The sequence below is a fragment of the Rattus norvegicus genome, chromosome 5, assembly GCF_036323735.1.
Source record: "Rattus norvegicus strain BN/NHsdMcwi chromosome 5, GRCr8, whole genome shotgun sequence".
Lineage (NCBI taxonomy): Eukaryota > Metazoa > Chordata > Mammalia > Rodentia > Muridae > Rattus > Rattus norvegicus.
In genome coordinates, this window is record NC_086023.1 from 51963088 (window position 1) to 51977614 (window position 14527).

A 14527-nucleotide genomic window follows, 5' to 3' on the forward strand; every position below is an offset into this window, starting at 1 on the left:
CAAATCCCAGTAACCACATGATGGCTCACAACCATCTGTAATAGGATCTGATGCCCTCTTCTTGTGTGTCTGAAGACAGCTATAGTGTACTTATATATAATAAATGAATAAATAAATCTTTAAAGAAGTTTTTTTAAAGCCATTACTTTGAGTATTTTCAAGCTTCTTCCCAAATGAATCAGTTTTGTCACTTGTGATTATAACTGAGCCTGTCTCCTTCAGTAGATGTGTTGTGCCCTCTCCTCAGTGGATGGGTTCTGCTTCTGTTCAGTAGCTTGCTCCTAAGTAACCATTCTAACCATCTTTCTGGTAGATTTCATTCTTGTTTTTGTCTTGGTAACTAAGCATTACTGTGTCCAGAGGCATCTAGCAAAGTTAAGATCTTACAGTCTCAGCTGTAAAACTGCCTGCATGATCCCTGCCAGCTCCAAGGGGGAAAAGAATGTCAGACATCTGCTGCATTTCCAGCACGTTATAACATTTGCTAATAACTCTTTTCCCCTCAAGGGGTTTTGTTTACCTAAAGAACTGATAGAAGATTCAGCAGGAGAGGGAGCAATGCAGTTTCATGACTACGAGGGAGGTGGGATCGGAGATGGCGAGGGCGTGAAGGACGTGAGTGACCGGATAGAAAATGAAGAGCAGGTAGGTTCGCATAGTGCGTGTTTATCAGACCTGTTGGTAGCCAGCATCGTACTGATCTAGGTCGACCTTTGCAGCTCAGCCATTTGTTAGGAGTATAGTCTTGGAAGGATTGACCTTTACAGTTTGATTTGAAATGGGAATTTGCTGATGATTTCTGAAGAGTATTTTGGGGCCTGTGACAATTGGTTTTGTTTGTTTAATTTTAAATTACACTTTATTTTTATTTTGTGCAGGAGTGGGATAAGACATACAGGTGTAAGAGGTCAGGGACAAGTTGAGTTATTTTGTCTGAGTACCTGTCTCAAAAACAAACAAACAAACAAAAAGTTGACACCAATCTAAGTTATTTTTCTTGGAGGGGAAAACTGGAAAGAAATTTTTAAAAATAAACTGATGCTGGTGTTTATGTAATAACTTTGTACTTTTTATTGTTACTTCTAATTTTCTGTATTTCTCTAATATACACAGCCATAGAGTATTTTTCTAAATTAAAATAAGATTTAAAATTTTGGGAAACTAATAGAAAAGTAGAGTCCATTGGAAACATAAGGTAGGATAAAATGTTACTAAGATTCACTAAGTTTTAGCTTACTTAGATATCTTTTAAGGTATTTTTTTTTTCATATGTATGGAGGTTTTGTCTTGTTTATGTCTGCACACAGTGCCCTCAGTTGTAAGCTGTCATTTTGGGACTGGTAATCAAACCCAGGTTCTCTGGAGAAGCAGCCAGCACTCTTTACCTGCTAAGCCATTTCTTTCCCCAAGTGCACTGTTCTAATGATCAAAGAGACAAAAAACAAAGAGTAAAGATTTGGATAATAATAAGACTGGTATAGGGGAGAGTGCTGAGTCAGCATGCTCTTAAGGTAGCCCAGGCTAACCTCAAATTTAAACTCTTCCCAAGTTCTGTATTAACAGGTGCTTTTTTTTTTTTTTCTTTTCATTTTTTGCAACAAAGTCTCTATGTAGTTTTGGCTGGACTGGAATTCTATTTCTATAGTCCGGGCTAGCTTCAGACTCAGTACAGTTCCCCCTGTACCTCTGTCTTGGAAAGTGCTGTGATTAAAGACTTACATCAGCACCCCTGGCAAGAATTCATATTCTTTACAAATATCTCTGGAATACTGATTTGAGGTTTTGGTTGCTTGGTTTGCTTGTTTGTTTAATGATGGTGGTAGTGTTTTTACAATTCTTGTGAAGAAAGCCAAACAGTAATCTGTATTTTCTGATCAGAAAATTAATAAAATAAAATTTTACTCCAGAAACGTGAAGCAAGCCTTCATAAATTACTGCATGTGGCCATCTTTATCAGGTTTCTTGTTTGCTTCTTCTCCTGCTGCAGAGCACTTTCACACTGTTAACCTTGGCCATGTGTATTGTAGAATTGAAGCATCCACAGAGCACAGTGTTCACTGAGGCCCTTACATTTTTTCCCAAAGGTAGAAGATACATTTCAGAAGGGTCAGGAGAAGGACAAGGAGGACCTTGACTCAAAGCCTGATACAAAGGGCGAGGACAGCGCCGTGGAGATGTCAGAAGACTTTGATGGGAAGATGCATGATGGCGAGCTTGAACAAGGTCCGATGTCTTACTTCATCCTCCTTGTTAGACTCGAATTGTTGTGTACAGGCCCTTGGAGGCTCTCAGTAAGGAGCTACTGTAGTGTGTACACCACACTGGTGGCTCACATGGCTGCAGATCCCATCAGCGGCCGTGTGTACCATGACTATCCCTTCTGAGGCAGTGACTTACAAGCACAGTGATCTCCTTTGAGTGAGCCACAACCTTGACTGTGTTGGATGAAGTGACTCAGCAGTCTGCAGAGAAATCCAAAAGACGACCTCTAACAGACTGGCTCTACGTTTGTTTGTACAGGTTTTTTTAGTGTTGTATTTTTTAAATGACTTTTTCCTTAATTGTAAAAACATTATGGAGCTGGGGGAAAGCTGTAAGGAAAAGAAAAAGCAGCTGTCGTGGAAGCAGGAAGACCTGGGTTCAGAGCCTCAGACTCAGATGAGCGTCTATAATCCCAGCTGTCCTAGGGACGGCTAGGACAAACTCCAGAAGCTGACAGGCAAACTAGACTTATACAGTAGAAAGCCAAACCCTGTCTCATGAATTGAAAAACAAAGACTGACACCTGTGGTTTTCCTGAGCACACACCTACACTCAAAAACATGCACATAGACACACAAGTAATTAAGTAATATATATAGTCTTACTAAACTATAAGAATAAGACAAATTTGTGACATATAGGCACCCACATAGACCATACTCAGTTCTCTAGTTCACTTTCATTTTGTCTTTAACGTGAGTACCTCATTGTAAGCATATGACAATATTACTTTTATAGCACATCATTACCTGTCATGTTGTGCCGTAATTCAGCATGTATATAATTACTGACAAACAGAAACTTTTAACTTGAAATATAGTGTTTTATTTTAAGCGCAGGTCTTACAGAAATGAGCGCTAATTTACAGTATAAGAAATGTATACATTCTTGCCAATGAAACATGAGTAAACCCATCACCAAAGGAGGCAAAAGAAGGAAAGAAATTCCCATTAATTGTACATGTGGTGCATAGTGAAGTATTTGAACAAAAATAGTGAAATGTTCTAGAAAAGATTGGGGAATACTTGTCTGTTACTTCATAGATCTGAATTGCAGCTAAACCTGAATTTGGGTGCTAGTGTCCTCCCAGCATCAAAACCAGACATCCAGACAGCTCTTCTTACTGCTTATTCACAGCTGAAAGTCCTTTTTCCTTCAGATGTTTTGCAAAGCCTGATAGAAATACTTGGCATCTGCCCATAGTGCTGTGTAGAAACAGGCAGTAGATCCTAATGACACGTTTTTCTGGGAAGCATCTTTGCCTTTTCACATGCAGACCTGGGTCTGTGGGGTGTCGGCCTAACTAAGTGTAGCATGCTTCCTTTCAGAAGAGGATGATGAGAAGTCTGACAGTGAGGATGGAGACCTGGATAAGCAGATGGGCAATCTCAATGGCGAGGAAGCTGACAAACTAGATGAGAGGCTTTGGGGAGATGATGAGGAAGAAGATGAAGACGATGACGGTAAAGGTGAAGAAGCAGGACCAGGGATGGATGAGGTAATTACGAGCCCTGATCCCAGAGTTCCCAGGCCCTGACTGAGGAGCTGCTCCTCCAAGGCCCTGCTGTCTCCTGCTGTGCCTTTTCTTTGTTTTTCTTCTCTTTCTTCTATCTCTGCTTTTTCTCTTAACCTCATATTCAGGGCGTACAGCAGTATGACCTAAGTTTCCACATGAGTTGTTATGCTGTGGAGAAGGGAGCATCCATGCCAAGCCAATTTTCCCCATGCAGCTACATCCCCAGGTCTAGCTGAGACTGGCAGGGTGGGGCAGGCATGTGGAAGCAGAGTATGTCTGTCCATCAGACCCGCTCTCAGCCCTGTCCTTGCTGCTCTCGGAGCAGACTGAGGCAGTTATCTCTACATCAGGAATAGCAGTGCCCTGTCTGCCGATTATCTGGACCACTTGGGCCAGTCAGCAGAGTCATCTGTATCTAAGGGCTAGAAAACTGTCTCCTAGGTGAATTTTCTTTATTTCTTAATTCATTTAGGAAGATTCTGAACTTGTTGCTAAAGATGACAACTTGGATGCTGGAAATTTGAACAAAAATAAAAAACATCAAGGTGAGGAGGAAGACTCGGAACCTGAAGATGTTGAACAAGGCCAAGAGAAAATTAATGAACAGATGGACGAGGTAATGCGCCTTTGGTGGAGTTTCACCTCCTGACTTCATCACTTCCTTTCTTGTATTTTATAGAAGAGTGCATCAGAGCCAGGCACGGTAGAATGCACTATTGTAATCTTAGCATTCAACATGGTGAGGCAGGAGGATCATGAATTCCCATCCAGCCTGAACTGCATAGTTAAAGAAGGGGCTCACAACATTTTGTTAATGTATCTTAGCATTTCTGCTAATGTGCTGTTTGGCTTAACTATGTTTTAAAAGCTAAGATCTGTGGTCCTTTATTTCCTGTCATAAGTTTTGAGTTTTAACATTAAGTAACAGAGAGCTTATTACCCTTAGAGGTACAGAGAAAAAGAAATTTGAAGTTCTAACATGAAAGACTGAAAAGTACTATTAAATCACTAAAGTGTGACCGTAATATTAAGAAATCCTAGCCTTTGGCTTTATGAGGTTTTTCTTGTCCCTATTCTCTTGTTGTGCCTAAAGAGGGAATATGATGAGAGTGAGGTAGACCCTTACCATGGCAGTCAAGAACAGCTTCCAGAGCCTGAGGCCTTGGACCTTCCAGATGACTTGAAACTTGACAGTGAGGACAGAAGTGCTGGCGAGGACACAGACAATGAGGAGGCAGAAGGTACGTCTTTCGGGACACCCATAGCTAGGGGTCATTGGCAATGGCAGTACTGATTTCTTTTTGGCCAGTGGCATGACAAGACCAGAAATAAACCTCCAACACATAGGCCGGTATACCTGTCTTCTGTTGTCACTTCCCATCCTTCATTTTGCATGGCCAAGGACTGGTGATGTTTATCATGTACACCTCTTTCTCCAAAGCCATTAATTACCGTGTTCCTGTCTGGTGGGTCGATGTACATTCCAGGCAGTCTTGATCTGTCAAGGCTCTTACGCAGCTCTTCTGCAGAAACAATGGTTTTAGCTGTTCATGATAATGGAGAGTGAGAGCAAAGAACCCTAAGAGAGTCACACCTACAATGACAGTAACCTGAGCCTCGGCTACCCATTTCATCCCTAAGGATTCCTCTGAGGATGATAGGAAATTCTCATTGAAGGGCCTGAGGCTGACCAACCTCACAGAAAGGTGCTAGACAGCCTCACTGATTTGACTGACTTACATCCTTAGGAGAGAGAGCTGTAATTTTTAGATATATATGTTGAGACCAAAAAAAGTAAGTTAAAAAGAATGACCTAAGACCATGTATATAAACGTCTTAGTTTTGGAATCTGACTTTAATCCTAGTTCCAGCAACCAAGCATACATAAATATAGATTAAATCTGCTAAGAGCACAGTGTCCTATCTTCCTTAAAATATCCATTTTATTTAGGCTCATTTAGATTAGTATGTATGAGCCAAAGAACAGATTATGTTACTGGCTATAATAGCTTTCTAAAATGTCCAAAGTGTAGATACTCTTCTGATAAATGAAACGCGGAGCCTTGTGGAGATAGCTCAGTCCCTGAAGTGCTTGCCTTGCAAGCATGAGGACTTGCGTTAAACCTCAGCGTCCACGTGGATCTGGCTGCATCTGTCCCCATACCACATGCATGCCCAAATAAAATGTTTTTGTAGCCACCTTCCAGATTAAGAATTCAAGAATTTTAAAAATTGTTGTTTTGATCAGAAGAGAATCCTTTGGAGATCAAAGAGAAAACAGTAGATATGGAAGAAATAGACCGTGAGGTTGAAGAGCCAGACGCTGCTCAGAGCGAGGGCGAACGTCCACCTGCGCCCGACGAAGGCCCCGGGGAAGGCGAGGAGAGTATGGACACAGGAGCTGATGATCAAGACAAAGATACAGCCAGCCATGCAGAAGAGCAAGAGGAGGAGGAGGAGGGAGAGGAGGGAGAAGAGGAGGAGGAAGAGGAAGACAGGGCCGCCACTGATGGAAGTGGAGAGAGTGGTGTCAGCCCTGTTGACAAAGATCTTCAGCCTCAGGTAATACGGGTTGTGGAGCTTTTCTTGTATTAAAAGCAATAGGGAAAACACTTCATGCCAGCAGAATCTTTGGTAAGGTATTTCTTTACCACTACAAAGTTTTATGTTTTACTTGAAAACCCTCTCCTAACCAGTCTCCTTCATACAGAGTCCCTGCCCCCCACTAACCTTAGCAAGGAGTGAGGCAGGCATCTTTTTCCAGGTAGGCACCCTTGTGTTCATCCCCCACAGCATGTTTGTTTTTTCTGTGCAGAAGGAGGAAGAGGAGGGGGAGAAGTCTGATGCTGAAGAGCAAGTGCCAGAGGCCACAGAGAGAAAGGAGCATGACTCCTGTGGGCAGACTGGAGTGGACAATGTGCAGAGTGCACAGGCCGTGGAACTAGCTGGGGCTGCACCGGAAAAGGAGCAGGGGAAAGAGGTGATGGATCTCCATGCTCGTCTGACTGTCTGTCAGATAACATATTTTCTTCAACAAGTGTGATTTCCACTGTGTTCTTTTGTTTTCATTTGCTGATGTATAAAGAATCATCTCTCCTTGGAGAGGGTGGTTGTTTCCTCTGTGTATGTGCTTCTTAGGAAACTAAGAATATGTTGTAGACTGTGTTTGAGTGGTGACCTTATTAAGAAAAGTTAATAGATTTAAAGTTCTATGGGAGCCTCAGATTTATGTTATTTTTCAAAGAACTTGCAAGAATAGAAAGGTCAAATTTGGGCTTCTTGGACAACCCTATACCTATAATGGTGTTTGACTTTTCTCTGCTGTTTGCTGGGCTTCTAAATGTTTTAATTTCACAAAGAAATGACTTCTCTCTTGACCTAATAGTAATATGTTCTAATGGCAGCACTTCAAGCTGTTCTGTCTGCCTGTCAGAATAAGACCCTATGTTCCCTTAGACAAGGAACTGATCAGAGCAGTCAGGGCCCAGCAGTGGGTCAGTATTGTGCTGCTGTGTGCCAGCAGGACTGTATTAGCACTGGAATTCTGCATCAGCAGGTATACAGGGAGGTAGCCCACTGAAATTAATAGAACACTGAGACCCAGTGTCGGACCCAGGGTATCACAGCAGCCACGGCTTTAACTTCTCCCCTCCTTTTTGGTTTGGATTTCTTAGGAACATGGTAGTGGAGCTGCAGATGCAAACCAAGCAGAAGGCCATGAATCCAATTTTATCGCGCGTTTGTCCTCCCAGCAACACACCAACAAGAATACCCAGGTTTCTATCATTCTTTGATTAAATGTAGATGAAGGCAAGCAGAAAAAGATGCTGTGGATGAAGTGATTATAAATAGTAAGCGAAAGGGCTGGAGACGTCTCAGCGGTTCAGGAGACCTAACTCCTCTTCTGACCTCCACAAGCTCTGCATGCACACATGCACACAACAACAACAAATGGCAACATTTCCAGGCTTGTCTGAAAAATGACAGGCTTGGAAAGAAGACCTCAACCAGAAGGCCTTCCCTGCTCACTGCTGTTGCTGCCATCCAGCACCAGCTGACCAGACTTCCTCTGTTACTGTCCATTGCTTTTCACACTTAACAGTGTTTAAATGAGGTATATTCGTGCTTGTGAAATTGCTATTCTCAAAAGGCAAACCAAATACTCCCCTAAAAGCCTGCATGCTGTTTTCTGGGGACTTCCCCAGACCAAGGGAATGACACCAGTTTCACACATACATACGTATGTTTCTTTGCTTTGTTGACTTTATTAATTTATATCATAAATCTAGTCATGGCATATACCTTTTATCCCAGCATTTGGAAGGCAGAAACAGGGGGTCAGGAGTTGAAAAGTTATCTTAGTTACATAGCAAATTCAAAGCCAGTCTGAGCTGGAGGTTGGGGGGGATAAAAATTATATAAGAATATAATAGCCGTTCTTTTAATAGCTGTATTGAATCCTACTGTTGTGTGGCTGTCCCTGGGAGTGAGCATTGGTTGTGTTGAGGTTTCGCCTTTGCAAATAAGACTCTAATGATCTCCTTAATTCCTGCAGAGTTTTAAGAGGAGACCTGGGCAGGCTGACAATGAACGCTCCATAGGTGACCCCAATGAGCATGTGCGTAAGAGGCTGAGGACCGTGGACACGGATAGGAAGACTGAACAGGAGCCAGCCCAGCCCCAGGCTCAGGTGGAAGATGCAGACACGTTTGAGCATATCCAACAAGGCAGCGATGCATATGATGCACAAACCTACGGTATGGTGCTCAGTTATGCCACGTGACAGCCTTCTGGGCAAAGGAGAAGGGGAAGAAATAGCCATTTAACTCTTCTCTCAGTACAATATTTTGATAAGGCAGAAATGCAACTTGTTTCTGGTACTAAGGTGACTGTAGGCAAGTGTAAATACTCGGGGTTCTTGGGGTAAGCCCTCTATCCTCATGCCACATGCTGTAAACCTGGTGCTGGCCTTCAGTTTCTTGGCATTTAATGTTACGGAATGTCCTTGAACAGTGAACAGCCATGATAGAAATGGGGAGGGTGAGGTCAGTGGCCAGTCATCACAATTCCCCTGTCTCTGCTTTCTTCTCTTCCTGAAGTAAACTGTATGATGATGTGTACCTCTGAGCACAGGACAGAAATGGCAGTGCTGCGTTTCTCTCTGAGTTTCGAGCACCAAAGAGGAAGTTGGTCGTTGTGTATATACTTGGTCCAGACCCCTCGGGCTGGAGCATGGGCTTGTTCCTTCTTCACATTAGGCAGTGCGCCGTGGCTTTTAATCAGGCGAGGCTCCATAAACTTGTGACGCTGCGTGACTTGAAGGTGATAGGCAGCAGATGGTGAAGGCATCCTGAGTTCTGGTTGTTAATTGAGTTGATGAGAGGACTTGCCTCACATGCACAAAGCCCTGGATTTGATGCCTGCCACTACATAAAGCTCAGTATGGTGTCTGTGACCCCATCACTCCAGAGACTAGAAGTTCACGTTTACCCTTGACTACAGAGCAGGTGTGCGGCCAGTCTGTATGTGAAGTCCTTTGTTGTGGGAAAGAAAGACACAGAGAGAGTGGATCATGCCTTGACATGAGTGTACTCTTAGCTTTTGCTATCAGAGACATGGTTATAGATTTTCTCAAATCTCTGAGACCTGTGAGGTCTTTAAAACTTGTCTAAGATTAAAATGCTGAGACTCCTTTCTCGCCCCCATTTTATGTCTAGTTTTTCTAGTCACAAGTTACTCCAAGCATGGGTCCCAGTAGCTGCTTCAAGTCACATGCCCACACTACACCCTGTCTTTTCTGTTTGTGTCAGTAAAAACCCAGATAAATGCAGCTTCTCTTTCCACGTGTGGGTATGTACTGTAACCTCTCTAGAAGCAGGTCTGTCAATAGAACAGCAGGAGGTATCTAGGCCAGCAAGTGTCTGGGCCCCGTGGTCAGTCAGTGGAGAACCAGCTTTAGTAAATCTTAGAAGGTGGAAGTGACAGAGATGATAACCCGTTCAGCATCACCTTTCTTTGCAGAAAAATCAAGCTTTGTCCCTCTATATACTGTTGGCAGATGTGGCCAGTAGTGAACAGCAGCAGACTACAAAGGCCTCCGGAGAGGATCAGGAGGAGGAGGAGAAAGAAGATATCCTCATGGATACAGAGGAGGAGCTGATCAGAGCAGAGGACACAGAGCAGCTGAAGCCAGAGGCAGTCAGGTCAGAGACTGCTACAGCCTCTGGTGAGTCCTTGCATGCTTTCTGTCTTCTTTGGACTGTTGTCAAGTCGACTCTTGGCTGTTTCCTATTCTAATCTCTGTCCTAGGTGAGTAATTCACCTATCATGATCTCAGAAAAGAGTCTTGAAGATCAGTCATCGAGGAGAAACAATTTCTGACAAATTCACATCTGTCTTTTTAAGTATGTTTGAAAAAGCAGAATAGTAAGTTCTTGATTATTATAGAGATTCCTTTATTACATAAGGTATATGCATAGAGTAAAGAAAATGAGGAAATGGAGCAGACAGAGACACGTGTGGAAATTGGTGATGGAGTGAGGTTTGAGTCCTTTGGGACAGGCACTAGTGACCACGTGATAAATGAAACTGTCTTTCTATGAAAATAGGCTCTAGTGAGATGGAGGTGGATATGCAGACGCTGAAGACAAAAGAAGATGAAGACCCAAGAACAACCACATCTCACCAGGAGATAGAGAGTGAGAGGCCAGAACGAAGCCGAGAGTCAACTATCCATACGCTCCATCAACTCCTTGTGGATACAGTTTTCCAAGTACTGAACTCATAGCTTGCTTGTTAACTTGTTAACTTTTAGTTTTAAGTTACTTTTATGGAAAGCTCATTTGGAATATTAAGTCTTACCAAAGTTTTAAGAGTACTTTGGTATGACAGATAATCTTTTAGGAAATGGTATATTGTTTGTTAACTACAAGTTGTGCCCAGACTTACCCATTATGGTGGCACTAGTTCTTGGCATTGGCTCTTGAGTATTGGCATTCCAACCAGGGCCACCACTTATTTACAATTGACAGTTTATGACAGTTAACTTTGGGGGGGGTGCAAGGGTAGTCAGTGAGGTTTGGTGTGTGTGCATGTGGAAGCCAGAGGACACGCTCAGGTTACATTCCTTATGAGCGATCCATTGTTGTTTGTTTGTTGTTTTGTTGTTTGTTTTGTTGTTTGTTGTTTTGTTGTTTGTTTGTTTGTTTTGGGGTGTGGGTTTTCTGAGGCCGGTTCTCTGGTTGACCTAGAATGTTCCAAGGAGCTAAGGCGGCTGAGCAGCCAGCTGCAGTTGTCCCTATGTGTCTACCTCAGCACTGTGGATCGGCCTTCCTGGCTTTTGCTGCATGGGTTTTGAGGCTGGGATTGGGATCACACTTGTAAGACATGCACTTGCTAACTTAACCATCTCTCCCTAACAGGAGGAGCCTTGTAACTGAGCCTTGCTCCATAGTAATTTGACTTTGTGGAGATAGAGGCTTATCAGAAAGTAGAGAAGAAGCCCCTGAGGTTGTCGGTTGTCCTCTGGTCACCTATATGTGGATCACAAAAAGATTTTGGGTTTTGTTTGACTAGGCTATATTTATAAGCGATAAAAGTTCCGTTCATCTATTTGATCCTGAAAACAAGAAATGGAGTCATCTGATTTGCACCCTTAAGTTTGCTTGAGTTGTGGGTTCAGGCATACAACTGCATCAAGGTTACACCATAGGACGACAGTCAGTGATAAATTGCTGATTCCAATCTGGGCCACCACTTACATAGCTTTTCCTTCTTAGCCCTTTTTAAAAGATATCAGTGAGCTGAGACAAGAGATGGAAAGGCAGCTGGAAACATGGCAGACTCACAACTATGGGAATGCAGAAGAAGTAAGTCAGAGTTGTTTGGGTTTGTTTTTTGTTTTTCACAAAATAACTTGCCTGAACTTTTTTTTTTAATTGGATATTTTATGTGTTTACATTCCAAATGTTATCCCCACCTGTTTTCTTAAAGACATAACTCAGTAGGTTCTTAGCTCCAGTTATCTTTGTAAAAGGCAATAGAGACTGTTCTGAGAACCTTCTCTAAGCTGGGCATCCATTGGTTCTACCTATTCTGTCACAACACCTGTAGTCTCATTAAAACAGACATATGTGCTTCTTTTAACTTGTATTGCTGGCTTTGTAAGGAATCTAGGCAAAAGTTGGTGCTATGTAGCCTCAAATGGTCTCCCAGATCTTTGCTGGCTATGTAGCGTGTATTTTAATGATTTAACCTCTAAATACACAGTGTATGTGCATGCCTATATCCTGTGTTTATCATCATTCTCCCTACCACGAATGTATTCCATGCTCTGCTGTAGTCAGTATGAGGCTTGTGTGTGTGTGGATCTGTGCTGTTGAGGGATCTGTGTGCACTGTCACTCTCCATTTTGAAAACCGATGCGTGTTCAGGTACCTGAACCTTCCCAGAGTCCTCATTCACAGGCCACTGTGCAAAGCATCAGGTCCAGTTCTTGAACTGGCAGGAGCAAACTGTTGGGTTATTTGTGAATCCCCATTGTTAACTGCCTGTCTCACTCGTTTTTCCCTTTTGAACTGCATGTTATGGGATTTGGGAGCAAGTGGGCTTTGTTTAGCTGGATTGCTGCTTGCTGAGAAAAGCTTTAAAGTGCTTTTGCTGAGAAGGCTTGTGCAAGTTCTCTGCTTCAGCACTTCAATAGTAATTTCTATTTGCTGTCCTAGGAGAAGGCCGCAGCTGAGATGTGGCAGAATTACCTAGTCCTAACTGCAGCTCTTTCACAACAGCTGTGTGAGCAGCTTCGCCTCCTACTGGAGCCTACACAGGCAGCCAAACTACGGTAAGTCTTCCCTGCTTGCGACTCTTAGAGGTCAGGGACAGTCAGTTCAATTACACTCAGCACTAAACATTTATGGTGTTGGCTTCTGGGTTGCTATTTCTGCTCTCTGGGCACTATTGTGTCTGCCACTGTCCCCCCATTAGCTGTAACTAGTAACACTGTGTGTGCATTTCTGTGATGAGGAAATACGTAAATGAAGGCAGCTTACATTCTGCTGTGTGGGAAACAGCCCTAGATGTGTGCTGCTTACTGTGCTTATGGTGTGTTATTCAGCTAGGATCAGAACCACAAAGATTTGGTCAAAGTTGTTTAGAACGGAAAAGGGAAGCAAATGAGACTTTGTATTTAATACAGAAAAAAATTACTCTCTAATTCTGTAAATGTGTTTTAGCTGTTCTGGAAAGGCTTGGTTATTACAGTCAGACCCCAGGCCAGTGCTCTGGCTGGCAGTTATAAAAATTGCAGTCTACATTGGATGTTTTAAGTTTTTAATAATGTGATTTTTGTCTTAAAATTCTGAGACCTGAGCCTGTGTTCATCTTTGCTCCCATTGGTTCCTATAACAGAGGAGACTATCGAACAGGGAAACGGCTGAACATGCGGAAGATCATTCCATACATTGCTAGTCAGTTTCGAAAAGACAGGATTTGGCTTCGTAGGACCAAGCCCAGTAAACGGCAGTATCAGATTTGTCTGGCCATCGATGACTCCTCAAGCATGGTAGACAACCACACCAAACAGGTAAGGGGAGAAGAAGCAGGCTCAGGACAGCTGGCAGGAAGGATGTGACGGCTCCATCTAGAAAGGGGTTTAAGATGGCACACCACGGGATTTCTGAAACTATTTGGTGTCTAGGGGATGCTAGTTCTTTACAGTGATTTTCTCAGCATACGCCAGCGGCACCTAAGATGGCGGTGCTCTCCTGAAGAAGCTGGAACGTGCCCTGAGTCCAGCTCACAGCCCTCTCCTCATAACTCTGGGCAGCTTATTATCAGCTTCACTTTTTAAAAAAAAAAAAAGAGGATTCTAACAGTACCTACGTCGGTGATGAAAACAATTAAATGATGGATATGTAAAATACTTAGTTTAATGCTTCTTTAACCAATTTGTTCTAAAACTGCTGTCATTTATGCAGCAGGAGGTAATAAGAGTTTTCTTTAATTTCCTCACAGTTCAGCTTGTTCTTCATATGTGGGCACTGTGTTGGGTTGATTTATCAATATAGATGATAAAAGAATTGTTAAAGTCAATTCTGGCCAGAAACTGAAAAAAAAAAATTAAAAGTGAAGAGGGATTTGTTTTTTAAACCAAGTTTGCAGTTTTGGGGATTTGTTTGTTTGTTTTTCATTTCATTCATTTCCCTTCTCCTTTATACCAATAGACTTGTTTAAAGACAGGTATTTGATAAGAGGAATGAAAAAAACTAAGAAAATGATTTCATTTACAAAGGCTAATTAGCAATCTTGTCCGGTTTTTCGTGTCTTTAAAGTTCTGTCTCTGTGTAAAACTTTAGAATGGAGTGCTTTGACTTTTAAATCTCCTTGGATTTGCTGCAACTGTTTCTTTAGCCAGTGCACATCCCATGTCTAAGATGAGATGCGCTTGTGTTGCACTAATGCTGAAGTGTGACGGTTGTGTGCTCCACACCAGGTGTGCAAAGGGCTGCATTCAGCCTGGCTACCTCACAGCTTAGGGAGCCAGGTGGAGGCCACGGAGATGCCTCAGCTCCCTGCCTTATCGTTTACTCATTACCCTGAAATTTAGGGCCCACAAGTTGGCAACCTTGTTTCTTCCAATAAGTTAGGCGTGCTAGTAGCCATTTGTAAATGAGTAACAATTTTCTTCTTATGCTTTATTCACAATGGGCTAGATTTTTCTTTCTTTCTGTGACAGGAGTGTTATTTTCAAAA

General features: G+C 42.6%; 1 protein-coding gene across 2 annotated transcripts in view; it reads left to right on the forward strand.

The window, feature by feature from the left end:
- The window catches only part of Mdn1 (midasin AAA ATPase 1), a 130904-nt gene that overhangs the window by 111303 nt on the left and 5074 nt on the right, over nucleotides 1-14527 (forward strand). The window contains exons 84-97 of one of the 2 annotated variants that reach the window (XM_039110965.2): nucleotides 508-645; nucleotides 2085-2223; nucleotides 3594-3760; nucleotides 4251-4394; nucleotides 4872-5019; nucleotides 6027-6340; nucleotides 6594-6758; nucleotides 7453-7554; nucleotides 8334-8535; nucleotides 9837-10004; nucleotides 10387-10550; nucleotides 11557-11646; nucleotides 12502-12617; nucleotides 13184-13358. In XM_039110965.2, the coding sequence (XP_038966893.1) occupies nucleotides 508-645; nucleotides 2085-2223; nucleotides 3594-3760; nucleotides 4251-4394; nucleotides 4872-5019; nucleotides 6027-6340; nucleotides 6594-6758; nucleotides 7453-7554; nucleotides 8334-8535; nucleotides 9837-10004; nucleotides 10387-10550; nucleotides 11557-11646; nucleotides 12502-12617; nucleotides 13184-13358 (2232 nt within the window). Of the gene's footprint in view, nucleotides 1-507; nucleotides 646-2084; nucleotides 2224-3590; nucleotides 3761-4250; nucleotides 4395-4871; nucleotides 5020-6026; nucleotides 6341-6593; nucleotides 6759-7452; nucleotides 7555-8333; nucleotides 8536-9836; nucleotides 10005-10386; nucleotides 10551-11556; nucleotides 11647-12501; nucleotides 12618-13183; nucleotides 13359-14527 lie in introns of both variants that reach the window. The other variant, NM_001427015.1, reaches the window with a different exon arrangement.